General features: G+C 37.2%; 1 protein-coding gene across 5 annotated transcripts in view; it reads right to left on the reverse strand.

The window, feature by feature from the left end:
- MTA3 (metastasis associated 1 family member 3) overlaps window positions 1-27559 on the reverse strand; it is a 133461-nt gene that overhangs the window by 80774 nt on the left and 25128 nt on the right. For all 5 annotated transcript variants that reach the window (XM_065058321.1, XM_065058324.1, XM_065058325.1 and 2 more), the window contains 2 exons: window positions 14433-14496; window positions 13098-13215 (listed from right to left, as the gene is read on the reverse strand). In XM_065058321.1, the coding sequence (XP_064914393.1) occupies window positions 13098-13215; window positions 14433-14496 (182 nt within the window). The remainder of the gene's footprint in view (window positions 1-13097; window positions 13216-14432; window positions 14497-27559) is intronic.

The raw sequence follows: 27559 nt of genomic DNA on the forward strand, positions 1-27559 counted from the left end.
TTACAAAACAAAAGTAAACCAAAGGCAACTTTTAACAGCATGCAATTAAGATCAACTACAAGAAATTAAAGAACTATTTAGTCTTTTAGACTTTACTTCCTGCAGATAAACACCCCCAAGATAATTAGTACATTACATTCAGCATTCTTATAACATACCCCACTAAAGTAAATTGCATCATTTTCCTAGAGTGCGATTCTTTTGATTTCACACATATCTAACAATGCTGCAATAGCGTATCCTTTTAAGAAACTGAAATATGAAATCTATAGACGTTAGATTTGATTGTTTGTTTTCAGGGAAACAATGCAAATTCTGCTTTTAATGAGAAACAGTTGATGAGGCAGTTGATTGAAAAATAGCCAGGAAGATGGTTTTCAGTGACTCTACTTGTCAGCTAAAATTTCTTGGTTTTGTATTTTGCATAATTTTCACTATTTTTCAATATAATAGTTCGATTTCCCTTTTAAACAGGTAATTTAGCAGTCACTTTAATCCAAACATAAAACCTAAACACCTGCAGTGCTCGGCTTTCTGAGTGAACCCATCTTACATAGTACGCAAAACAGAGGTAGCAACTGCTGGATCCTTAATCACATCGGACAGAAAATCTGTGGTTGCAATTTTTTGGTCATAGTAAGAAGGCAGACACATCCATGGACAGCAGACCAACAGTTTGTGTTGCAGAATTCCTCCTACTGTGGAAATTAATTCAGGCCTTGATGCAATCTCTTGAAATCAGCCAGGAGTTTTGACTCGTGTGTTAATTACCCAGACCACTAGATACCTAAGCACATAAAGAAGGAGGCCCTTTCTAGATGCTTATATCCTTAATGCTTAGCATGTATCTAAGAAGTAAATTCAGTGTCTTCATCTTTGTTTTTCAGTTTTATACCTGTAAACCAGGAGTGTATCTTAGCTACACCGCAAGGATGTGCAAGAGGGATACATATCAGTTTTTATCCTCCCTTAGTCCAAACCAGCATCCAACACAATGACAACTCTGTTATTGAAATATGGGGTCAGATTTAAAAGACAGAGCGTTTAACAGATTTTTGCCAGAACTCTTTGGCAGTATGCTAACTGCAGATAATGCTAAATGCCTTTTTGAACATAGTTTCATGTGCTATACAGCACTGTAAAAGTAAGCAACTAATCACTGAAAATGAGGTTTCAATTCATGGACCAACTTCTCATACTGCTATTTAGACTGCTTGTCTGGAAACTTCTTCTCAAAGTCACAGATGAGAAAAATAACATCACATTGGATTTCCTCATACTGTCTAGGTACGAACAAAGTTCCACACACTGAGCCTGCCTGTCTAAAGTAAAATCTGAGTTTTCTCCTTCAATGAAAAGCTCATTAGTTCCTTTCTAAAACAGTCAGCATATTCACTCTGTATAATATGAATTATACATTCATACACAGAGGTTAATTATGAGAAAACACCAGACAGCTTTTGGCAAGAAACTGATTGGGGCCAGGGGGGAGGGGGGATGATGTACAGCTTAACTGAGAAAGCCGGTTACAAAATGTCAAAGTAATTGCCACTAGAAGAAGTAGTTTTACATGAAGTACAGGAGGAAAAACATCTTTCAGATGGCTGTACAAACTTCATCTATTGACACTTACTAAGTTCAACTGCATAAACTGAATTCAGTGTAAACAGTCAGCTGACCATTGGTCTTAACAGAAATTACAACCCTTCCCACTATAAAAGCTCTGCAGACACTGAATGCTTATTACTCTTTTTTTTTTTATTTTTTTATGATTTGTCAGTACCAATAATAAAAAATTATCCAGAAAAAAAGTTCAAAAACTTACACTCAACACTGCAAAAAATCAAACTGAATTATGTGCAAATAACTACTCTGATTAAAGCAACATGAGAAAGCTTAGATAATTTTCCTTTTGCCTACAATTCTAAAATAATCTGTTTACCGTTCAACTGCAGAATGACCTGATCCTCCCACCCTTAGCTTACCCGACATGTATATTTAATATTTCAATTAGTCATTCAGATAACTAGTTGTATATTTACACAAATCCTATGGTAAAATTCAATTTATGAACATAGTGCATGTGTGAAGACCAGAAAATAAAAGCAGCCTATATAGACTCCATGTAAAGACTACAGATGAAAGGTATCAGGTGATACAATCCCATTACTTGTCTACAGCAATTTAAACTGCTACTGAGCACTTTCTAAAGTAATAAAATATGCATAGTCCAATCACCTCCTATCCTCTAGAGCTCTAGTCTATAAAAAAAGTTCAGTTATTCTTCACTTAAAAAATCCCTTTAGAATTAAAACCGTCTCCAGCTCCAATGACCTTAGGGCTCTCTCAGTGCTCATCAGCCTTGCAGTGCTAATAAATGAACCACTGATGACCAAAAGACAAGACCTCACGAACCACTCAAAAGAGCTTTAATTAATCATGTTCTAAATTCCTAGAAATAAACAGGAAGAATTACAGCTGGGCTCAGAATAAACTAAACTGTAACCACACAGTAATGACCAACTTCTCCTCAAAGCTGCATCAAGAACGGCTGAGTTGCGGGCACGTCCAGTGGTGGAAGAAAGGAAGAAATTAGGTTACATCTTTCTTAAAACCCTGCAGAACAGTATGAAGAAAGGAGCTTCCACAGATCAGAGAACATGGAGACATCATGTCCTAAGAACAGACCATTCCTCACTTTATAGTCTTTATGTTAAATCACATTAGGTAGAATCCCCACTGTTACAGAAATCAAATAAAAAGTGAGCCCTTTCATTTTAGCTTTTTATAGCAATTCTAAAGGCAATGACCTAAATTAATATATTGCATAAAACTACAAGGTCACCTTCAGTTCAAAGGCGAGAACAAATATTCAACTGATGAACAGATACCTGAAATCCACCTTTATTTTAGAATTAGTTTCTTGTACTCCCTTTCATATCTGTGAATGAACCTGTACAAGTTCACTTGCACCAGGATTCCCTGCCCCTTGTCCCCATTTTACATTATTCTTTTGGTTGGTAGACACTGTGCAATGGTCTAGGACGTATTCCAATCTGAATACAGAAAGATTGCAACAGGTTTTCTGAATTCCTAAAATAACAATACATGAGGTAAATGAAGTTTTCAGGAAAGCATAGTGAAAATGATTCTGTGTATAAAAAAATAACAATACTATAATGCATATAAATGTTAACAATATTTGAAATACTTATTTTGGAAAGAGAGATACCATAATGTAATGGCATTGAATTCTTTTTAAAAAGCCCACTAAATTAAAATGAAATCTCTAGTCCTGCGGTTTTTTTTTTTACATAAACCTAATGTTACGAATGTGCAAATTCCCCTTGACTATACAATTCTGAAGATAAATAGGCTGTTCATTTGCATAAATTTAAATGAAATTTATAATTTAGAGAATAACTTTTTCTTTACGATTAAATATATTTGACTTATTCAAGTGTAAAAACACATTTCATCTTCATCTGGTATTTTTCATCTTCTATAGAATTAACTTAAAAGCAAATCAGACTTACAGCAAAACAGCAAAGGAAACAAAAATGTGAACTTACAATAAGTCCATTTAGGCAAAGTTACTGAGGTAGAAAAAAAAAAAGCAAAGCCAATTAAACCCTAAGATGTCACTGCTTGAAAGGCAATTTGAGCACTCAATGTAATACATTATTTGGGATATAAGCACATACACGGTACACAATAAATAACTGTATCCTTCCTAAGACTGACTACCAGACAGAACTCATTCAGTATTTGAACAACGTCAGCCAAGGCTCCACAGCTATTATTAGCAAAGAAATTTTTCCAACAACTATTATACATAACCTTCCACACCAACAACACAGCACAAACCATTTGTGTTGCTCTGCAACCAGAAGGCAAAAGAAAAGACGGCTACTTTAACCTTTTCCTTCAAGTTGTTGAAAAATAAGAGGTTTGTAACAAACGTAAGAATGAGAACAGATGCCTCAAGTCTCCTCAAGAAGCTAAAGACATCAAGAAAACACAAAACTCTTGTTATGGAGACCAAAACTCCAGCTGATTTCTCTTCCAATATACAGCAAACTCGAGAAATGCAGACCTGCTGTTATGATTTGCAGCAGTGACGGGGGGGGGAAAAAGACCAACAATCCCCCAGCAGAACAACCCAAATTGCCACTCAAACAGCATCCCTGGCAAGTGAGGGTGAGTTTCAAATGCAGTGCTTCTTCCAATAAATGGGAGTATTATATACTATGAAATAACAGAACAGATCCCTCCCCATGAGATCATAGCTGGGTTCCACTATTCTAAAATGTATTTTTCATTTATTAAATGAAAACAAAACTTTAGTGTATATGGGAAGCAGTTAAAGAAGCAGAAAATACAATACACTAAGTCTACGCATCCTGTGGTTTCCCAATGTTAAAAAAAAACCTCATCTACTCACTGGTTGGATTATTTATAACTTTAGTTGTACTAATTTTTAAATTTAAAAATTCTGGAATTGCAATATTCATAAACAGGCTTGAACTCTTGAGTTTAATAGTTTCTATCTGATGTGTCTGGTCTGTTAAAAACAACGTATTTCTACAGCTGAATTGCAGTAAGAAGCAAAACAACAGAGAAGACATTAGGAAATACCTCTAGAAGAATCACTTAGTTCTTTTTCAAAATGGAGAAAAGTTTTGGAAGTCTTGGATACAAGTTCTCTGAACATCACTGAAAATGTACCGCTTAAATTTCCCCAACTGCTCCCCTTCTTCTTATTAAGCACTCAGCTACCTGAACTCCTAAAATGTCTTGCCTTCAAGAAACTGAACCAACTGCACAGCAAGTGCTGCTTTTAAGTGCTTTCTGGTTGTTTTCAGATGTGCAAGAGGGACTCTGGGATTTTATACAGATACTTTGAATATCATTTATAATTTTATTTACTAAAAAAAAAAAAAGCTTTGAACAGAATGTCTTTCCTACAGGCTACTTCTCTGTGTCTTAGTTAGGGGGCAGTCCTCCAGTCCTCTTCCTTGCCAACTCCAAACTCTTTGCACTGCTTTAAACAGCCAGAGAGTACCTAACTGTCAGATTCTTGGGGAATTCTTTATTTCTTTATGGAGCAGAACACAGCAGTCTTCTTTTAAACCTAGAAAGAAGAATAACCAGCACTGGGCTAGGAACAAGACTGCAGCTGGGATGGGACCGTTAGCATGAGAAAAATTCCATGCAGCAGTACATAGGTATCACCCTAACAGTGACTCTAATTAAGATCAGTCCTTCAGGCTAATTAAAACAGGGATTTGCAAACAGTTTGCCATTGCTGGTGGCAGTACTCAATCAGGAATAGCAGTCTGGGTCTCCTTCACTTGGAGGAGACTGAGGGGAATAAATATGTATAAATATAAATATGTAAAGGGTGAGTGTCAGAAGGATGGAGCCAGGCTCTTCTCGGCGACAACCAACGGTAGGACAAGGGGCAAGGGATACAACCTGGAACACAGGAGGTTCCACTTAAATATGAGAAGGAACTTCTTCACAGTGAGGATGACAGAACACTGGAACAGGCTGCCCAGGGAGGTTGTGGAGTCTCCTTCTCTGGAGACATTCAAAACCCGCCTCAACACATTTCTGTGTAACCTCATCTGGGTGTTCCTGCTTCGGCAGGGGGATTGGACTGGATGATCTTTCAAGGTCCCTTCCAATCCCTGACATTCTGTGATTCTGTGTGATACTTGGTAACAGCAGCCAGTTCTCTAAATAAACCTTTCAACCTAATCATTCTGCACCACACCTGTCAACCTCTTGCTGCTCGTCTGTTGCCATATACCTGTGCACAGAGACTAAAATCTCATTCACACCATCTGCCAATCATCCTAACCCTTCATGCATCCATAAGCACATTTCCCGCTCTGACATGCCCCTTTTGCCCAGCAATGTCGAGCTCCAGGTGACCTGCTCAGCACTCAGTGTCCTTACAGCAAGCACCACAAGCAGAACCTGATGAGCTGACAGAAGCTGCTGCTACACACGGGCAATTAATTAGCAGTAAAACATTCTTACCAGGCACTTTCCAGTGTTCAGGTAAGCATGTGCACACTGATAGCTGCTATCAGCCACCACTGTGATAGTACCCGGGTATAATACACACTGAGAATTCTTGTGTGCCCAAAGACACCCTTCAACCATCTGAACTAAAGACAGGTAGAGAAAGTTCAGAGTTAAACCCCTCTACAATCTTCTTTCTAGCTGATGGTTTTGTGCCAAATCTCGGAAATTACCCCACGTTTTCTACAACAGAGAAACGACATTTGTAAAGCTTAGTAGTTGCTCTGTTAACTGCATCATACTATGCATACATTATATACTTTTTCTTCTATTGAAGTATTATAATCTAATGATACTGAAGACTTTTTGGTAGGTATTAATACTGTTAGCTTAACATTAGTTTTTGCACTTTCTAATCTTCAGGTGTTCCTTTTATTTTTAGACTGAGATTTGCTAAAAGCTCAACATATTGTCTCAAGCCTTTATGGGAAAGTCATCTGAAACTGAGCATGCTAATAGCAACAACTGAATACAGGCAAGGAACTTACGTACTACCCAGCATCATCACTGGAGGGAAGGTGACTAAGTAGCAGCTGGAGATTTCTCTTGCAGCTTCTCTTAATGCAAAATGATTTTATGTAAGCACAGAAAAAGATGTGGCCTAAGCTCACCTTTGAAGCATAGGTGTTTTGATTAAATGACTGTCCACTCACATGCTTGTTTAATGAGAGGTAAACTTCCAGTCCCAACTACATTCCTACAGATGAAGAAGCACTTCCCCAGGATAAAAGCAGATGACTGTGGACTGAATTTTGTCAGTAGCTTGGTTAAGCTGGAACACCACAGCAGGATCAGTTCAAGATGGAAGGGTTCTCAGGAGGCTTCCAGCCCAACCTCCTTCTCAAAGTGGGGCTCAGCTGTGAGGTCAGACCAGAGCTTTATCACTTTGGTCTCAAAAACCTCTAAGGACAGAGATGACACAACCTCCCTGGGTACTGCTCCACCACCTGGTCATCCTCAAAGAGGAAAAAACAAAAAAATTTCTGCTCATGGCCATTCTGAACATCTGATTTCTAGCTGGATGGCTTTCATTTCATCTTCCCACTACACACGACTGTCAAGAACCATTCTGTCTTCTCAACAACCTCCCCCCAGTCACTGGGAGGCTGCTGTTGGTCCCCCACTTGAAGTCACCTCTTCTCCAGGTTGAACAAACTCAATTCCCTCAGCTTGTCCTTGCACGGCAAGTGCTCTAGCCCCAAAAGTGTGATAGCCTCCACTGAACTTACTTCAGTTTATTAATATCTTTCCCCATATTGGAGGACCTAGACCTAGATGCAGTATCTAGATGTGACTGAAGTTTTCTCAGATAATCAAGAGACTCAAAAGGTCTATGAACTACCTAAGGGCCTAAGACCTTGGCAAGATGATCTGTTTGAAAAGGGAGTGAATAAGAGAAATTAAAGTTAACTTCAGCAGAGAAATCAAATTAATTCTCTGTGTTTGTGATTACTGGACAAAACTGAAGAGGTTCACATGATTCATGAGACACTTAATGACACACTACCTCATAATGAAGCATCTGTAGGACAGGGTGCAGAACAAATGTACAAAAATTAACATTAACGAGTTATTGGAGTTCGGTCAAGCATCCTCTCAAGGAAGCCAAGGATGCAATAGCTATTAATACTGACATGCGAATGCAAATCCATCTATGTTACCTAAGCTGTGAAGGAGGGTATCTGAGCTAAAGGGATAATGTGGACAACTAAGCACTGTCAAGGCTCACAGCTATACTAACCAAATTAGCAGAAATTGCAACAAAGATACACTGCAGATAGGCCAGCACACCTTTTATGAAGAAAAATCACACCTCACATACTTACTGAAGTTCTCCAAAGAGATCAGAGATAAGGAAGCTGGATTCCGAATAGGCTTTAAATAAGTTTTAAGAAAAATAGGAAACCACAAGAGACCTACATGGATGATCATTCTTACACTGGTGGGCTAAGTTTTCTTGAAAATGCCGATTTCAACGTGGAAACGTCTTACACTGCCCAACAAAGCACTCTTCTGCCAAATCCTGGTACACAAAACATACATACATTATTGCTTGACAAAGCAACTCTAACATCAGAAAATGGATTTAAACAAATTACACTTATTCTCTAATTTCCTTTACTATTCCAGGAGAGTGTTATTCTAAATTTTATTAGTTTTCTTGACAATACAATGTAGTATTTTTTGTGTGGTTGTGTGTTTTTTTTCAGTCAAAGAATTACTCCAAATAGTTTCACCAGACTTACATATCACAACCAGAACACAGTAATGATGAAGTTCTTTATTAGGTTTATTTAGAAAATACCCTTCACTTCAGAAGCTTTAAACAGACAGGGGAACAATTATTGACCTTTGTTGCCTTTGTCCCAGTCTTTCCACCTGATTCACAATCCTATGAATAAATAAAAAGTAAGCCATTACTTAAGAAATTACTGACTTAGTCACTGAGGTTATTTTGGACACTTGGCTACCCTACCTTTAACAACACTTTGACTGTATTTGTTTAGTTTAGCAGTCCTGCATTCTACTCTGTGACAAATACAATTATATGTCCATTACTAGGTATGAGGCAGAAAGGCTAGTGCAGGCCTATGAGAGAAACAATTTTTTTAATGCATTACAAGAAACCCTGTAGAGGAAAAAAAAAATAATAAAAAATCCCAGTTACTCTCATTCTTAAGTATTATTCTACTTTATTATTCTTCTACATTCCTAACACCACAATGGTACTTTTCTCTCCCTCATTCTCTGTTTTCCAGCCAACCATGTAACACAACTTGTCACTGCATCAGTGAGAAATACTGGTTGAAATTCCAGAATTTAAAAACATTTGGTTTTAAATAGCTCAAGTTGTGAGATAAGGAAGGATCAACATTCCATAAAAGTCTACCAAGTATCTAAATTGATTTGCTTCAGATCAATTTCTCTGACCTTCCTCATACTTACACTCCCCTGTACACAAAACAGGACTAAATTAAATCTGTTAGTTAAACATGATAGCAATCTGATCTTCAGAACAATTTATAAAAGTATGCCTTTTAAGCAAATAACTAATATGATAATAACTTGCCCAAAGCAAAACTGTATCTGGGGTTTTTGTTATTTGTTTGAGGAGTTTTGCTTTGTTTGTTTGTTTGTGTTTTTTTGTTTTGTTTTCTTTTTAAGTTACTAGTCACATATAAGTTGCTGATCAAATACAGTACATGGATGAAGCAGACAGCAGCTTCTGTACCCCACATGCAGAGAAGAAGCAGGTACCTTGCTCCTGGACTGCAGAGTAAGGACGCCTGAAACCAGACACTCTTTGTCCAAATACATGCTTTGGCTCTCCGAGATAAACCTTTTTATTCTTGCTTTGCGTAGAGGAGCAGTATTTTACCCCACACTGGCAAAAAACTTGAAAATAAACAACTGCTGTGTTCACAGAATAAGGCACTGGAGAATATGTTGTTAGAAGCAGAAAAAACTACCTTATTTGGCATCATACTAGACAGAAGTTCAGGCAATGTTGTAGAATACAATCTCCTGTTCTCCAGTGTAATAAGAGCAACTAAAAAGATTCTCAAAATCTTTGAACTACAGTCTAGAAAGACAGGAGCACTTGGCACTGAGGGGAGAAGAAAGGTTTAACACAACCATAGTATCATTTGAATCTGACAACCTGCATCAGTTTTACTGCCAAAGATGCTCACATCAAATGTCCTAACAGGCTGCTGAAAGAAATCTAGTCTGGTCTTTTTCCCAAGTTACCATCTTCACTAACTGTGTAATCCAAGCGATTTAGTTAAACCACCATAAACAAAAGCAGCATAAATAAACAAAGCTTAGGCATTTTCAACCAGATATAAACTTTGTCTATATTTGTTTACTCAGTGTAAAGTATTTATGATTCACTGTATCTCAAAGTGGAAAAGAGTTGATCTACAATAGAAGCATCATAGAATCATTTTGGATGGGAGAGACCCTCAGAATCACCAAGTCTCTTGATTTTAGTAAAACTTTTAGTCTTTTAGAAAGAAAACATTCTTTTAATTTCAAAAATTGAAGAGGAATATAAAGTTATCCAATTTACTCATGGGGCAAGATGGGGTGAAGAAAGTACACCGTATTACCCAAAGTTTGATCTAAGCACCAGATTTTAGAGTATGTTTTATTCAAGGAAAAAAAATTAAATCAGTGCAAGGAAAAAACAAGAAAATAAAAAACCACCAAACACAAACACCTATTCCCACCAAAAAATGCCTGCAGTTCTCCAAACACTAAAAAAAACCCAAACCACACAGTAGTCTATTCAGACAGAACATAAATTATCACACTATATAGAAAATGCAAGCAATTTGGATTTTTCATCTACTAGAATATGTCAGTGTGTTTACATCAAAATAATTTAATGTTCAGAGAAATTGTGGAAGGACTTTCACAGTTCAAAGAACTTCTTCATTTTTTAGCCATTTTGTGACTGGTCTTCTGAAATCTAATCTGAACTGGCATGTTTTCAGTCATTTGAATTGGATTTATATGCCAGTAACTTTTAAAATGAAGTAACCGATGGTGTGTGAATATTCATTTTTTTTTTTAAGCTTTTTAAAAAAAAGTTTGGGGATTTTCTGGAAACATAAAATATGCCTACCAACAACTTTCAAAAAGGTATACTTCCTTTACATTAATATTGGTGTCAAAAATTTGTCCTAAATGTGAATAGTTAGCAATGCTTTCTATTTATCATATAATACTATTATCAGATGACATAAAACCTAATTTTCCTCAAGTGATGCCTAACTGACTCAAAGTTGTCTAAATTCTTTCTTTTAATTTAAGGTGATTGCTCTAGGCTTAAGTCATAGTCATGCATTATGGCACACTAATTTGGACACACAGATCATAAGCCACATCTAAAACTACAGGCTGAAAAATTTATTCCAAGATGCAGAAATCTCCACACAACCCCATATTTTCCAAATATACCTATTTTAGTTTATTTATTTTAAACACTGTTTAGATTTGTTTTAATGAATGGGAAGGCTTGACAGTGACTGGATTAACTTTGAGGCCATCAGCTTATATAAAGAGGAACAACTTAATAATATTTTTATTTTTCTTGAAGGTCAGAAGGCTACAGAAACCTTTAGACAAAAATCAGTCAAAACCATAACAACTCAGATATTTTTATCCTCCCAAAACCAAATTCTTTTTTTCTACCAGTCTCTGGAAATAAGTGCAGATTAATCCAACTAAATTGCTGAAGAAGTTCTCTGTATACCACCAGATCTCTGTTTTGTGGGCAACTTGGTGTTTCTGAACCTTAACAACTGATGGACTATTACTGCCTACTAAAATCAACAAGAAGACTGCATCATTTACTGCACTTCGGGGATTACTGGGGAGTGAGAAAAACAAGACAGTAAACACACAATAAGATCCTGTCTTCAGGATGTAAGGGAAAGATCATCCACTCAGGGATTTAACTCAGAAAGCTAAGCTGCAGAAGAACTTAGTAATTTAACTTTTAATAAATATGGAATTTAATGGTAGAACAAAATTAAATAAGTAAAATTTCCATGGGAAAAAACCATTTACTTTCTATCTAGTATTCACTATTCCATAATTAGGCGCTCTCAAGTAATTTAAGTAGCAGAATTCGGTTGGAAAAGACTTCCTGCCTGGCAGAAAAACCCAGCTCGCCCAGAAAACCCAACAATTCAACCAGCTCCTTCAGAAGCACATCAGTACTTCCTGGCTACTTGATACGCACTTTGAGACAGTCATTTTCTCTTAGTCCTCTGGGAAGTGGAAGCTTTCCTCTTGAGCATATGAATGTCTACACAGTTATTTGTTTCCCCTTGACAGCAAGGTTGGCAGTGTATCATATTCTAGTCATAAACTTGTTCTGAAACAAGCTGTACGCCTTATAAACAAATCTGGAGAAGACTTCCTATAGTTTATTTCTGGTGAATAAAAGAAAAGTCAGAATGATAATGCAGGTGAGCTACTAAATGTCATCCACTGTAAAATAATCTGCCATTTCCAAAAATCTAATCATTCTTGTTTTATACAGTTTATTAAATACACTTTGTAGAAATACTGCTTGTTTTGTATGAAAGAAAAAGTATAGCAGAAAAAAAAGAGACCATGATGAATGGAAAACACACCATTTAATGTTACAAAAATACATCTCTGTGGCATTCAGAATCCCTTTGACTTAGTGTGAGTGACATCCCTGTCACATAATCTTTTCTTCTTAAGGAATAAACACCAAGATTCTTGAAAACAGTATGTCTAGATATGGTTCAGGCAACCTTTGTTAGCACTCAACGTAGAGTGCACATTTCACTGACAAAACCAGCTCATTTTAAAATTTATTAAGTAAATATAATTGCAAACATAAAACACAGCTTCTCATGCCTCTTAAATAACATCCAAACACTAAATAAATACTGTACTTGAAATTTTGTTTAAAATAATAAAGTTTCTATGTAACAAAAGATTAAGGCACGGGTAGCTGTGCCACATTATAAATAATAAAATTTTAAAATATCAGTGATTTTAAAGATATGCAAAGGCTTGAAACATTTGTTTCAGTCCTGCTACAAAATGGACAAGTGCATTGACAGAAGCCAGTATTTTAAAATAAGACACAGAGACACACAATCTCTACACAGAGTCTGTTTTAAAAGGGAAAAGAGAAAGAATACATTTTTCAATTATTTTGTTACAGTGTTATTATTCTACAAAATAGGTTTATCTTCAACATCTTTCCATGAGGGTTAAACAAACACTGAATGCCTAAACTGTGTTATGCACAAACTTGAAACAGACAATGTCTTTTAACAGCTACTCAAGTATCCTTTTTTTCTTCATAATATCTACTGGTATCAGTCAATTTCCTAAGACCTATTATTTTACTTTCTCTGTCTCTATGCTGATTATTTTAGTTCAGAAAGTCAGCCATAAATAATAATGCAAGATGAGGATTTTTTTTGACTAATCAAAGATCATATATTTACCTTCCACAAGCATATCTGGCACATCTGCTTGATATCTAGGGCCCACTCTGATTTCTCCCTTGTCTGCTAAAAGCGTTTTCAGTGATGGATCATACACCAACGAATAAAAAAAAGAATCCTAAAAAAGAATACACATTTGCAATGGCATAATGATTTTTAAAATTAGGTTCATAAGTCTGTATCATCTTCCATTTAGAAATAACTAATGTAAACCCCCCTTGCACACTTTTACAAGGCACAGGTTTGGTACATTAATCCTTAAATAATGCAGATGTTTCGTGACTGATTTTAAATGGCTAACTGAAGCTTCTCTCATCACTAGGAGTTATTTCAGAACAAAGCAATAGCAAAAAGATTCATACACAGAAGTATATAATTGATTTGAAAAGCATTGATGTTAACTGCTTTCTGAACTTAACACATTTCCTCTCCTAAATATCTCTATCATAGTGATATTGCATTATAAATTAGTCTCAAAAAGTGTAAAACACTATCAGCGTCTGAAAAGGGCTTACACAAAAATAGTGCTGGCATTCTCTGGTACAGTCACCTGAAGTACAGAGCAAGTCTTGTTTTCAGAAACATTTTTATCAATTATCAGTGTGTTGGGTGTAGAAATTGAAAAAAATAAAGACATGCTAATTTCAGCTAAAACACACTGTCTGCCTGATGTTATATTAAGACATTCAAAAGAAAAATAAATTTATTTTGAAAGGTATATTGCAATGCAATTATCTTCCAAATTATTGTGGAATTTTCTTCCCCTCTGGTAGGGCTAAGCACCTCAGTTCCTTCCACAGGAAATTAAAGGTGAGGAGACACTTTCAATACAGTAATTCAGAGCCCTTAAATTAAACTCCTATGCTAAGTTGCCCTCTACAGGAGTCTCTCTTCCTCCCCCTGTCCACTGATAACACAAGATTCTTTTTTCCTACAACACCTCTAGGAAAAAAAAAAAAAAAAAAAAAAAAGGAAAAAAAAAGAAAAAAAAGAATAGATTAAAATGGAGAGCAATAAGGGGAAAAAAAAGCAGCCATGTGAATTCCCTCTTAAATACCTGCTACAGAAAAAAGCCTGTATATTTTTCTAAGACATCATATGAATTACTTCAATTATTTTCCAAATACAACCATACTCATGACAAAACCATTATTTAAGAGCATTGATTAAGTTTTTATCCAATACTACTTTTAAAATCTGTGTTTGTAACAATAGCTTTTCTAACTTAGCATTTAAGAAAATATTTTCAAAGCATTGCTTGCCCATTTATTAAAAACAAAGCTGTAAGAAAACAAACTCATCTTGCTATTTAGCCAAGTAGAAGTCACACATTACCTCTTTCTCCAGATATGATAGCACAGATTCTGTCTCATTCAGGAGTGCAACGCTGCATTTTCCCCTACACAAACATAAGGGAGAACTGTTACTTCATATAAAGTTCTAATCTTTTTTTAAATCCAAAAGTTATTTGCAAGAAACGATCTAGACATAAACTTTTACATTAAAAATCTAATGAAATGTATTTTGCCATATTTTAAGCTACAAAATTAACATTACAGAACAAAATGAACAACTGTACTGACCCAAGCACTCAAATACATGAGAATTCTGCAAAACTGTGAAGCAGTTTCAGAAACAGTGAAGCAATGAAGGACTAAGAAATACTACGGCACACCATAAATACACATACAATTAATAAGAAGGCCTGAGTGAATGAAACATCACCTCCAAGTGACTTGCTTCCAGTAAGCTCAGTGCCTAATTCGAAAACAAATAATCCAAACTACAAACAGTGTAAGGTTTTACCAACGGCCTGCAGAAGTACTTGATCTTTTTGAATGAAATTATTTATAATAATCAATCATGGAATTGTATTCATTTCTTCTATGGCCACGCTACAATGTCCACGGTCAGCAGAAAGCATCCCATTCTCCAGCAGTGGCAGAGATCTGCCCATGTACAACACACGGAGATAATGCGATGGGAGCTTGACCCTTCTGCCCCAACCCTTTCCCTCCCATCCCCTTTTCCCCCAACACTCCTTTGGCTTCAAATTCCTCTGACTTTTCTGCAAATAATCTGCAGAACTATTTTAACACATGGTATTTTAAAGAAACACATATAGATGGGGATGAAAAATGTTAAGTGTGCTGAATCATCTTGCTAGCAGCTGGCATTTTTAAGCTATCCTTTTCAACTGAACTACCATTTTATAATAATATATATTTATTGCCCCTTAAATACATCACCTTGTATTTCATGCACCTAAGTTTAATTCAGGTTATATCAACTTAGTCAGCAGTTAACAGGAGGTTCCAGTGGCCTTATGGCTACAGGATCCCCGTTCAAAACACCCTTCTCACATAGAACACAACAGCACACAAATACAGAAAAGATAATTATTTACAGAGACCTCCTTGATTTTAAGACAACACAAAGATGTTACTGAAAAAAGCATCCTACATATCAATGCAGTTGACTGTTAAAGTCAATACAAAGGATTAAATGCCAATTGTTAACGGCTGATCATTAAGCAAAGGTACTTAGCTAATGTCTTATTCATCACCACTGCACATCATAGGAAATGGGATTAAACTACTCATTAAATCTGCAGTATACAACCTCCTGAATTTCTCTTACACTATGGATTTTCACGAACAACCACACCAACGAAGAGAAATAGTGGGAAGATGAGGGTGAGAAAGCTGAACACAATAAAAACAGCAGGCAAGACTCCTGCAGCAGAGAATTAGGAAACCTTCCCTACAGCCAACCTACAGTCACAACAACCCCCTGCAGCGCTACAGGCTGGGTGCAGAGTGGCTGGAGAGCAGTCAGACAGAAAGGGACCTGGGGGTACTAATTGACAGGAAGCTCAACATGAGCCAACAGTGTGCCCAGGTGGCCAAGAAGGCCAATGGTATCCTGTCCTGTATCAAAAACAGCGTGGTCAGCAGGACAAGGGAAGTGATCCTTCCCCTGTACTCTGCATTGGTGAGGCCACACCTGGAGTATTGTGTTCAGTTGTGGGCCCCTCAGTTCAGGAAAGACATTGAAGTGCTGGAGCGGGTCCAGAGAAGAGCAACACGACTGGTGAAGGGACTTGAACATAAGACCTATGGGGAGAGGCTGAGGGAGCTGGGGTTGTTTAGTCTAGAGAAGAGGAGGCTTAGAGGTGACCTCATCACTCTCTATAACTACCTGAAGGGAAGTTATAGCCAGATGGGGATTGGTCTCTTCTCCCAGGCAGTTAGCAATAGGACAAGGGGGCATGGGCTTAAACTCTGCCAGGGGAAATTTAGGCTGGATATTAGAAAGAAATTCTTTACAGAGAGAGTGATCAGGCATTGGAATGGCCTGCCCAGGGAGGTGGTGGACTCGCCGTCCCTAGAGGTTTTTAAACTGAGATTGGACATGGCACTTAGTGCCATGATCTAGTAAACGGACTAGAGTTGGACCAAGGGTTGGACTCGATCTCTGAGGTCTTTTCCAACCCAGTCGATTCTGTGATTCTGTGATATATTTGAAAGTTTTCTGAAGCTTTTGGCCTTGATAATTCCAGAACATTCACTTCTAAAAATGAATTGTACTTTGTACCATTAAGTCAGTTTGTCAACTTTATTTGAATGGGTCTTTTTTTTAGCGTTACAGGCTAAACAGGAGTTTACCTTTCCAGTTTGCTTCTGTTCTGTATACTCCTAGTGTGCTCTCTTCTCCATTACAGTCTACCCTTAATTAACTCCAATTATTGCAGAGGCATTACTTCACTGTCATCGCCACTGCAAGAGTATTTTATTAACTGATTTTATACCTTACTGCTGGTAATGTAATAAATTTCATTAAGATTAATCCCCCCAGCACTTGTTTTCTAAGTGAGTAAATGCCTATTCGATGCTATACTTCTTTGTACAGCATTTTAACCATCTAATGGCTGGTCACACACATAGGTAACATTTTATATGCATATATATCTCACATGCATGGACTATAGTCTCAAAAAAGACAATACTAGGCATAGAATAGTAGATACCCTGCTAAAATGGGGGGGGAGGCATTTGACAACAGGTAAATTACATAGAGTCAAAATTAGAAAAAGTTATCTGTATTACAGTTACCAGTTTCTATAATCTAGAAACCTCAAATATTTACTACAAATTATTTAGACTCTTTAGCAAACACATAAAATCCCACCATTTAGACAGCTCCTCTTTTTTCCCCAACAGAGGAAAATCCTCTCAGCCTATTGTAAATGATCTACTGGGTTACATTGTCTCTGGCATCTCTCAGTCATGGATGCCTAGGAAATAACTTAAGTGAATACAGTTTTGCAGTGGTATGTCCCTAAATATACTCCAACCACCACTGCACTCCTCACCCTTTCTTCCAATACTAATATTCAAAATGTCCTGGAGAGAAAGTTGATGTGGTTTAAACCACATTACAATAAAACCTGGAGTTCTGAGGAATGTATCTGAAAACCCAGAGCTTCTTCAGATTTGAACATAATTTTCTCCTTCTCACAGTGTTCTGGAACTTCACCCATTAATGTTTTTAAACAATTTCAGATAATTGGGATAGATGGAGCTATATCAAATAACAAGAAAACGAGAAACGAGAAAAAAGATATGATTAATCTAAGAGGATAAAAAGGGTGAGCTAGCTACCTACAGAGACAAGTGAAAGAGAATATGCACCAGCTTGTAAAATCAGTTACACACCAAAATAAAGTTATGTTCTCCTTGCAAAAACGCTAGAATTTCTGGAGGTTTTGATTATTATTTAGACTCGTAAAGTATAATGCCATATTTCCATTGTTCTACTGGTAGATCTTCCTACCTGAAATATGTCACAAAAAATAAGCAAACCAAGCTAAAAATCAAAAATAATGACCCGGCTTTTATAAAGTGGGGGGGAGGGGAAGGGGAAATATTCAGATATGAAACCTTCTTCCTCTTATACAAGTCTGATTTAAGCTATATTCCTCCACCAAGCAGCATTCTTAACCGATATCAACACAGTGAATTACTTGCTAGTAAATAGCATCGTAAGGGCTCAATGACGTTAAAATTACATTTCTGGTTTTGACCTTTTTTTTTTAAATTAAAAATATTCAGAAAAATTGTTTTTACTTCCTATAGAATTAGGCAAAATTTATCCTGTATGTATATAATACATTGCAGATACCTCAGCAAAGTACAAATAACCACAACCAAAAAAAAGTTAGTTATAATGCCTTCACTTACAATTTAATTCGACGAGACAAAATTATCCCTTCAGAATCCCTTCTGCTCCTAGATGTACTTTTTATTTAAACCCGTCACAAATAAAAAGTTCTTTCATTGAGGTGACAACAATACCAACAAAACTTGTTATAGCACTACATCAGCCAGCAATAAAAAGTAATTTAGAGGTATTGCAGTAAAAGGAGGCAACAAAGCTTGCCTATATATATGCTCATAGTACTACCAGCCTCTCTCATATAAACCACTCAGGATTCAACTGCTTCCCCTGTCCCAGGAACCAGAGCTACAACTCATATCTTTTTTCCTTCTTTAAAGCATTAACCATCTGAAAGCTGTTTTCACAACTTCCTTTGCTCCCATCCATTAAAAGCTCTTGTGTACTTGTCAATTTTTTTATGTCTTTCAGGTGACTCCACCAGCAGGTTGACAATTCCTGATAATTTACACTCCTCAGCTAAGGGACACCTAACAACTTATTTCTCCACCCCTACAATCTACTTCCATACTAGAGTGAAGTCCTGTTGCTACAATACAGAAATAAGACTCAAACACTTTCCATAAAAATTCTCTAAGATACTACTTCCAAAAAAAACACTTTTTGCCTGCCCACCCCCTTTTTTTTTTTACTGTGGAACAAAATAAAGGAAGCTAAAATGAAAACTAGAAAATAAATGGCAGTTTTGTGGCACACTCACAGATTAGAATGTCTTGGACAGTTCAATAAGGTGCTAATGAAAATTAACAGTCTATAGGAGATGTCAGTGGAGTAATGAAAAACACGTGTGGGTACAATTCAGATAAGACCATGACAATAATCAATATTTAGAACAGACAAGTACAAGAAGACTTCTCGTACTAACTTATTCCAACAAAGCCACAAGATGATGGTAACCAGCTCAAAAATTTAAAGCGCGAAAAAAGTGGTACCAAGACTACTACACGAGACAATGTTATTAAGAGATTGCAATATAGCCTGGTTAAACATGCTACAACAGAACACCAAGTTCTCCAGAAAATATACTTAATGCATATCTGGGGTGGCAGGTGGGGGAAAAACAAACAAGCAAACAAACAGACTTCTTTCTTGCACTGTCTGGGTAATTGTCCTTTGATAAATTTTCTCTTTATCAAAAATATAGTTTAAAATCTTTACCAAAATTCAAAACACTGATTTGAACACTGATCTCTTAAAACTACCAAAACGATTCAAAATTAACTGTTAACTGTTTTGATCTTTTAAAGTCCTTGTTTGTTTTGGCACAGCCCTTACTTTTAAACCAGCTCTACAATTGCTATTCTGCTATTCTTTAAGGCTATTTCTTCACGTTTTCACCAGATGAGTAAGACAGCCCCCAAAATGCAAATGTGATTTTACTAAGTATTTCTTTGGACAAGAGGTATGCAAAAAATAGCAGAAAGAAATGACAAAAGAAACAGAACACTTAGTGCCTGTTAACCAGGAGGAACCACAGGAGCGGAAAAGGCAACCTCGTGGGTCTGGTACTGTGCCATGTACATCTATTGTAAAGTGGATGCAGCCTGCGTGAGGCTGATGCAGTGAGAGCAGAACTCTCAGACCTCACTGCTCTGGGTTCTCACCAAGTCAACGCAACTTCGTATGCATTGGTCATTCAGATACAGGCTAAAGAAAGAAAATAATATATGCAGGCATGGCCCCACATACTTTGAAATTCTGCTATTAACAACTATTCATTGCCCTCCTGAATATGACAGAATGATATTGGGTAATTCTGTACAGATACATCAATTGTCTCTTACTTATGTTCATCAAGACATGTTGGTCTCTCAGTAGAGAGCTGGAACACAGAAGTGTGAGTCACTAGCTAGAGAGTCTGAGAATAAATTGACAGGAGATAATACTAGGAAATATCACGCTTGTGAGGAACATCTGGTTTGATTTTAGCATATGTTGTTACTCAAGGACAACCAGAGATTAAACTAAAAAGAAGGTGCATAATAGAGAGGGTTAGAAAGGTTTTATGCAGGAGCAGAACTCAACACTAATCTTTCCAGCATTTGGCATAAAGAGAAAAGGAGGGGAAAAAAAGGTGCAGATATTGAGTAGAGGAAGAGAGAGCTGCCTTAAACAAAAAACGTTTTTCCTGAACTGCCTTAAAAGGGAAAGCGTTTTGAAGATTTCCAATCAAACAACCATTTTGAGCCAAGTCTTGATCCCTTACAAGCAGCCTAAATTGCAATGATGATCACCAAACCCCACACTGTGGAGCCCAAAGAGCTTCTGCTAATTATGTGAAATTGATTCCCCAGTTATGGGAAACCAATACTAAGAGTACTTTTGTGCATTTTACTTTTAAGCACAGTTTAAGGGGCACAGAATGATGCCGACAGACACACATCAAAGTCTTTACAGCAACTTCCAAGTTCTCCAGATTGCAAAGATATTTACAACTTGGAAGCAAACGATTGTACAAGACTAAAAACAAGAAAATAAAAGCATCAACATAGAGATTTAAGTCTGCAGCAAACCCCTAACTGAAGTGTGACTTCTAAAATATTCAATCAATATCTATAATTGACACAAGAAAGATCTGCATTGTATTGATTCATACTTCATTGTCTTGAGATTGGCTCTGCTCATTTACAGAGCCATCTCGAATATGAGGGAGAAGAAAAAAAAAAACACTTGATAGGTGAATACTACTGGGATCTGTGCCTCCAACAAAACAATGCCAACCTCCCAAACAGTACTAGACTGCGTATCTATGGCCAAAAGACAGATCAACAAAATGGGCACTACCTGATTAACACACTCTTGATCAAATAAAATTAAAAACAGAATGCACAGCAAATTGATTTATGTGCATCTAAACGAACCAGTACATGCCTGGCACGTAACATATGCACAGATCGTATGGATGGCCCAGGCTTTTTATGCTGCATGTGGCTTTCAGTCAAAAAATTCAGAGTTTTAATCTTAATTAGAGCTGGAGTGCTGATTTTGAGAGCTCTAAATGGCTAAGATTTAAAGGCAATCTATCGGAGCAATCACACACTACTGACACGGATTTAAAAGCAGGCTGTAGATAATGTTCAAATTTTTTTGCAGAGTCTTAAGGTTCCAACTTTTATAGAGTTCTCACCACTGTTCTCTAAGTCACAATATGTTTGAACTACTATGTTTAGCTGAAGAGCCAAAGCATTTAACAACTCTATCAGAAGATCTTACCTTAATCATTGTAGAAAATGTTAAGAGATAAATGTATGGATCAATGAACATACACACATTTGAACCAAAGCTTTAACACATTATCACTTAAAAATGGATTTGCACTAATACTGTTTCAGTCTATATTACTGACTAAATCTTGTGTTCTGTAGCTGAAGAGGGTCTGCAAGAAAACTGAGTAGAAAGAAAACTCCACTGAGTGCCATGGAGAGAGCTAAATGTTTTCTTGGTCTGGGCACAGTAAAACTACATGTTTTGATATCTCAAAATAAGCATAACTGTATATATATTTGCTATAATCCATTGTAAGAAATTCAAGTCATGGATATTTTTCCCCATGGGGAATTAATTCATGTTAAAAAAAAAAAAAAAAAAAGAAAAAAAAAAGTTAGCTTTTAGCGCAGCAGCAACAATGCACATGTATTGAACAAAAAACACAGGAGGCTGCTTAGGACCGATTTTTCAGTGTGACATTACAGGGTTGCCCAGCTCAAAAGCAACGTACATCTCTCTGTACTTCTACTGATAAATACAGTTTTTCTTATACAGTTATTAGTACTGGCTATTGACCAAATCTGAAAACAAGATGCTGGCCTAGACTGAATTTTGATCTTAAGTCCTGTAAGAATTCTCTGAATTCTACTGGGAGAAAGAAAAAAGACACGCTTTGAAAGTCCCTTTGCTCTATATAAACTCAATCCAGAAAGGAAGCATTCCTTTCTTAATGATCCAAATCATCTGTAAGCACAGGCCTATGCAAAGTAGATTCACTCCTTACCCAGCCTGATTTATGCCAGGAAACAAATCAGGTTTATAAGGCCCACAGTAAGCTTTTAGAAGCTAGCTAAAATTTGTATCTCATATACATACACACACATCCCCATATGCCAGAAACTTCTCGTTTGCCAAGAATGACAACAACTCCATATCCTGAGGTAATACCACTAAATCCTAAGGGCCCATGCCTTAAAAAGTCACAACATTTCTTCTAGAAAATGACCTGCCAGATCATTTAATGTGTTTTAAATGAAGGAATCCCACATTTAGGGGGAAAAAAAATACATATCTAACTATCTATCTATATATATATATCTTTCTCTACACCTTAGTTATTTGAAGTAGCAATATTAGTGAGTCCCAATGAGATCATAGAGGAGTAAGCACAGCATGAAGAAAGCTGTATGATAAAACTGAGCCATTTATTATGCATCTTAAAAACATCACAATCTTACAATCTTATCTGGCCTGCATTAGTGATCAGAATTATGTCAGAAGATGGGAGGGGGGAAGATAGTAAAAAATGTTTTAAACTAATACAGGATACAATTTCAGAACTGAGAGAAAGAAAAATTCTTACAGCATCGATACTTTACAAGTTTAAGTACACATTTTTGTATGCTTACACGTAAAAGTATGCAGAGACTCCAAGCTTTTTAATAAAAATTAAATCACTCTTCTCACATTCAGCCTGCTTGGGAGTTCTTTAATGTCACATGAGTGCAGGTATTTGGCAAAAATATTTACCTTCTCCTCAATCACATTAATCAGCTTTCAATAAAATTATCGTATGCAATCCTAATCTTTAAAAGGCTCATTAAGTCCTCTCTGTGTGGGAATGGATCCTTAAAAACTTGTACTTTAACTCACCAGAAAGATTGTTGAAGAGAAGTAATTCAGCGAATTTCACTTTATTTACTCAAGATAAATATGTCACCCTGCTGCAACTAAGAAAGAATTTTGACAAAGTAGTACTTTATTCTTTAACCTTAACAGAAACTCACACAACTGTATCAACCAACTAAATCACCAACATGACAGCAATCAAATATATATACTTGAAATTCTCTTTACCATCACAATTGGCCACCACTCTTTGAAACTCTCCTCCGTTCTCAAGTCATTTTGAATTTACTCAAACAGTCTGTATACAAGCCTCTTTTTACTTTGCATAAGTGAGTTTCAGCTTTTTTTTTTTTTAGGAGTGGTTTTATTGCAGTATAGAGCAGCCCGAAAGATTCAAACCTGCTTTTATTACAACATGAGAGAATGCTTGGATTACGTATGCTCTCCAAACACTTAAAAAAATAATAGTAATCCAACACAAAAACCACAACCCCAAGGCTGAAACGCTGTTATTAGCAAACAAGAACTAAGCAAAGATAATGAAATGGCAAAATGAACCCTGATGGATAAATTCTTCTACACAACTCATAAGAAGTATTAAATTTAAGAGTAATTACAAATTATCTTACAAGTTAATGCAATCTTTTACAGCAATCTAAATATGTTAATCACCCATGAACTTTTGGGAGCTTAAGAATGAAAAATAAATTTCAAGCCTAAGTCAGATAACCCAGAGCATCTATCCAAAAAGATAACCATTTGTAGATTTTTATGGAAGGGACCCATTTTACCATGTGTCAAGTTTTATGGTAAATTTTACAACACTGGTAAACAAATCCACCTTTAAGACAACTTTCAACCCTTTTTTTTGCCCCTGTGCGTTCTCATGCCTTTCCAAAATGCTCTATTTGGTAATGTCCAAATCTCTGAAAACCCAATTAAAGTACACGGCACTTCAGCTCAGCCCCTCTTGGGGACTGGCATTGGATGTGGTCTACCTTGACTTCAGTAAAGCCTTTGACACAGTCTCCCACAGCATCCTCACAGCTAAGTTGAGGAGGTGTGGTCTGGACAATAGAGTAGTGAGGTGGATTGCAAACTGGCTTAAGGAGAGAAGCCAGAGAGTGGTAGTCAATGGTGCAGAGTCTAGTTGGAGGCCAGTATCTAGTGGAGTGCCTCAGGGGTCAGTACTGGGGCCTATATTATTCAATATATTCATTAATATTCATCAATATATTCATTAACAATTTAGACGAGGGAATAGAGTGTACTATCAGCAAGTTTGCTGATGACACCAAGCTGGGAGGAGTGGCTGACACACCAGAAGGCTGTGCTGCCATCCAGCGGGACCTGGACAGGCTGGAGAGTTGGGCAGAGAATAACCTAATGAAATTTAACAAGGGAAAGTGTAGAGTCCTGCATCTGGGCAGGAACAACCCCAGGTTCCAGTATAGGTTGGGAAATAACATATTAGAGAGCAGTGTAGGGGAAAGGGACCTGGGGGTCCTGGTGGACAACAGGATGACCATGAGCCAGCACTGTGCCCTTGTGGTCAGGAAGGCCAATGGCATCCTGGGGTGTATTAGAAGGGGGGTGGCTAGTAGATCAAGAGAGGTTCTCCTTCCCCTCTACTCCGCCCTGGTGAGACCACATCTGGAATATTGTGTCCAGTTCTGGGCCCCTCAGTTCAAGAAGGACAGGGAACTGCTGGAGAGGGTCCAGCGTAGGGCAACGAAGATGATTAAGGGAGTGGAGCATCTCCCTTATGAAGAAAGGCTGAGGGAGCTGGGGCTCTTTAGTTTGGAGAAGAGGAGACTGAAGGGTGACCTTATTAATGTTTATAAATATATAAAGGGTGAGTGTCACGAGGATGGAGCCAGGCTCTTCTCGGTGGCAAACAACGACAGGACAAGGGGTAACTGACAGGACAAGCTGTAACACAAGAGGTTCCACTTAAATTTGAGAAAAAACTTCTTCTCAGTAAGGGTGACAGAGCACTGGAACAGGCTGCCCAGGGAGGTTGTGGAGTCTCCTTCTCTGGAGACATTCAAAACCCACCTGGACATGTTCCTCTGCGACCTCACCCAGGCGTTCCTGCTCCAGCAGGGGGATTGGACTAGATGATCTTTTGAGGTCCCTTCCAATCCCAAACATACTGTGATACTGTGATTGCTTACAAGAGCCACGTGCATGAATTCCAGGCCTGCTTATCGCAAAACATTAACACAGGAGAGCGTTCAAAGCATCTGGCTGTTACAGGGACATTTGGGGATCACAGTGCCCAGCAAAACTGCATCTGTGTCATCCAGGGATTAGGAACGAAGGAGATAATCCACTGGAGGGGTGCTACTACCCTTACACATTTGAGCAGACAGGGGAGGGAACTGGTTCACTTCTAACTTGACAAGTAGGCACCAAGGTAACAAAAGTCTTGTCTTGGAGACCCAGACTAGTAGCTCAGCTTGTACTGTACCACAAGCCAGCTCTCCAGAATGATGCTGGGCAATTTCACCCTCTCAAGCACATCGCACTGCAGGAACACTGCACCCACAGGGCACTGCTGACATGTTTAATTACTACTACACTACCTGCTTCTAATTCTTTTCTAAATCTAGCAGCTTTTTTGGTGCCAAAACTTAAACCATTTCCTGAAGCTACTAAAATGGCATAGCGACACCTAATATAAAGGTGAAAGAGAATGAAATCTAAAAAAACCCCTAATATTTATAATAAAACAAATTATAGCTCAAGAGAGTTACATGTAATGTATAAAGCAAAATAAGAAGTATGAGAATAAGGAATGAAACCATATTTCAGTAATTCAAAAGCCAACAAATTACATCAGAATTATCTGAAACTCAACAATACAGAACAAAGAGCTTCAGAATTAGACTTGCATATCAAACAAATCTAAACTGCTACAACAACTTCAAGGCCTCTCAACTATAAAACAGTGGCACCAGGTGTATACATGAGACATTATGGTATTTGTAGTTGTGAATTAGAATAAAAGTAATCTCAGTCATAGGGTTTTTCAGGCAGGAAGTGGGCTGTAATTTTGTGTTTAAAAAACACAAAAGGAGTAAAGTTAAGAAAATAAGACAAAAGCAATACATTAGTAAAAATTACATAAAAACATACCACAAAAGGTAAGATTATTTTATTTCCTTAACTTACAAGCAGAAAGGCAAGGAAATTCAGTTTCTTTTCTTGTCTGAAGATGCCAGTAAAAGATCTGTAGCTGCCAAAACCAACTATAGATGGTTCAGCCTCCTCCCTTCTCGTAAAATCACCTTTAGCTTTCTCCTCTTCCTTCCAAAGGGACTTCGCTTTTGTATTCTCACTCTTGAGAGAACTTATATCCATTTTCCACTCTATTCCATTGTACCATTTATCTTCTCCTGTAAATCCAATTGCTTCTATCTAGGGACTAAAGCTGGAGGTGGTAAGAGCAAAGGTCCACAGAATGAAGCTGCTCAGACTTTTATTGCATGCCTATCTGCTGGCTTTCTATATGGAGATGAATGGTTTGGTAGACCAGTGACAGTCATGAATGTTATCTACCCTGACTTTACCTATGTCTGAACAGTGTCCCATAGTGTCCTTTAACCAGACTGGTAACATATGGACTAGGTAAGTAGATAATAGGTTGGGAAAAAAAATAAAATAGCTGGACCACCAGGCTAAAAAGGTTGTACTGAGTGGTGCAAAGTCCAGTTGGTTACTGAGGGCATCCCCTATGTGCTGATACCGGAGCCAACATCTTTATTAACAACCTGAACAAGTCAACTGTATACACACTCAGCAAATCTGCAGACGATACTAAATTGGATTTGTTTACTCTTAAGGTGTGACAACTACAGAGAGATATCCTACTGCTGTCTTCCATTACTTAATGAAAAAATTTATAAGTAAGACAGAGCTGGGCTTCTTTCAACGAAGCACAGCAATAGGCCAGGAAGCAGTGAACAGTAAATTTCAACAAGGGAAATCCCAGTTAGATGACAGGAAAAAAAAATTCACCATTATGGTGGTCAAACAGTGAAACAAACACCCGGAGAGGCTATCGAATCTACACTCTTGGATATTCCGTAGTACTGATGGGAGAAAGTTGGAAGACTGCCACCTTCACAACATTTCTATCCCCTTTTACAGGACAAGCTAATTAATAACAGTTATGAAAACTACTGAGAATCACAGAATCTGAACAATAATAAGTTAAAAAGCTAAATAAAGAATACTTTGCCGTGTATTTTCTGTCTTGTTAAAATAGAGTTATGATTGTTAAAATGTCACTAGACCACACACAGCTTGTTCCAGAATTTGTCTGGTAGAGGCCCTAGTAACACGCGACAGCACAGCCCTACAGCATTTCTCTGTTCTGAAAA

The sequence above is a fragment of the Columba livia genome, chromosome 3 (genome assembly GCF_036013475.1).
Source record: "Columba livia isolate bColLiv1 breed racing homer chromosome 3, bColLiv1.pat.W.v2, whole genome shotgun sequence".
NCBI lineage: Eukaryota > Metazoa > Chordata > Aves > Columbiformes > Columbidae > Columba > Columba livia.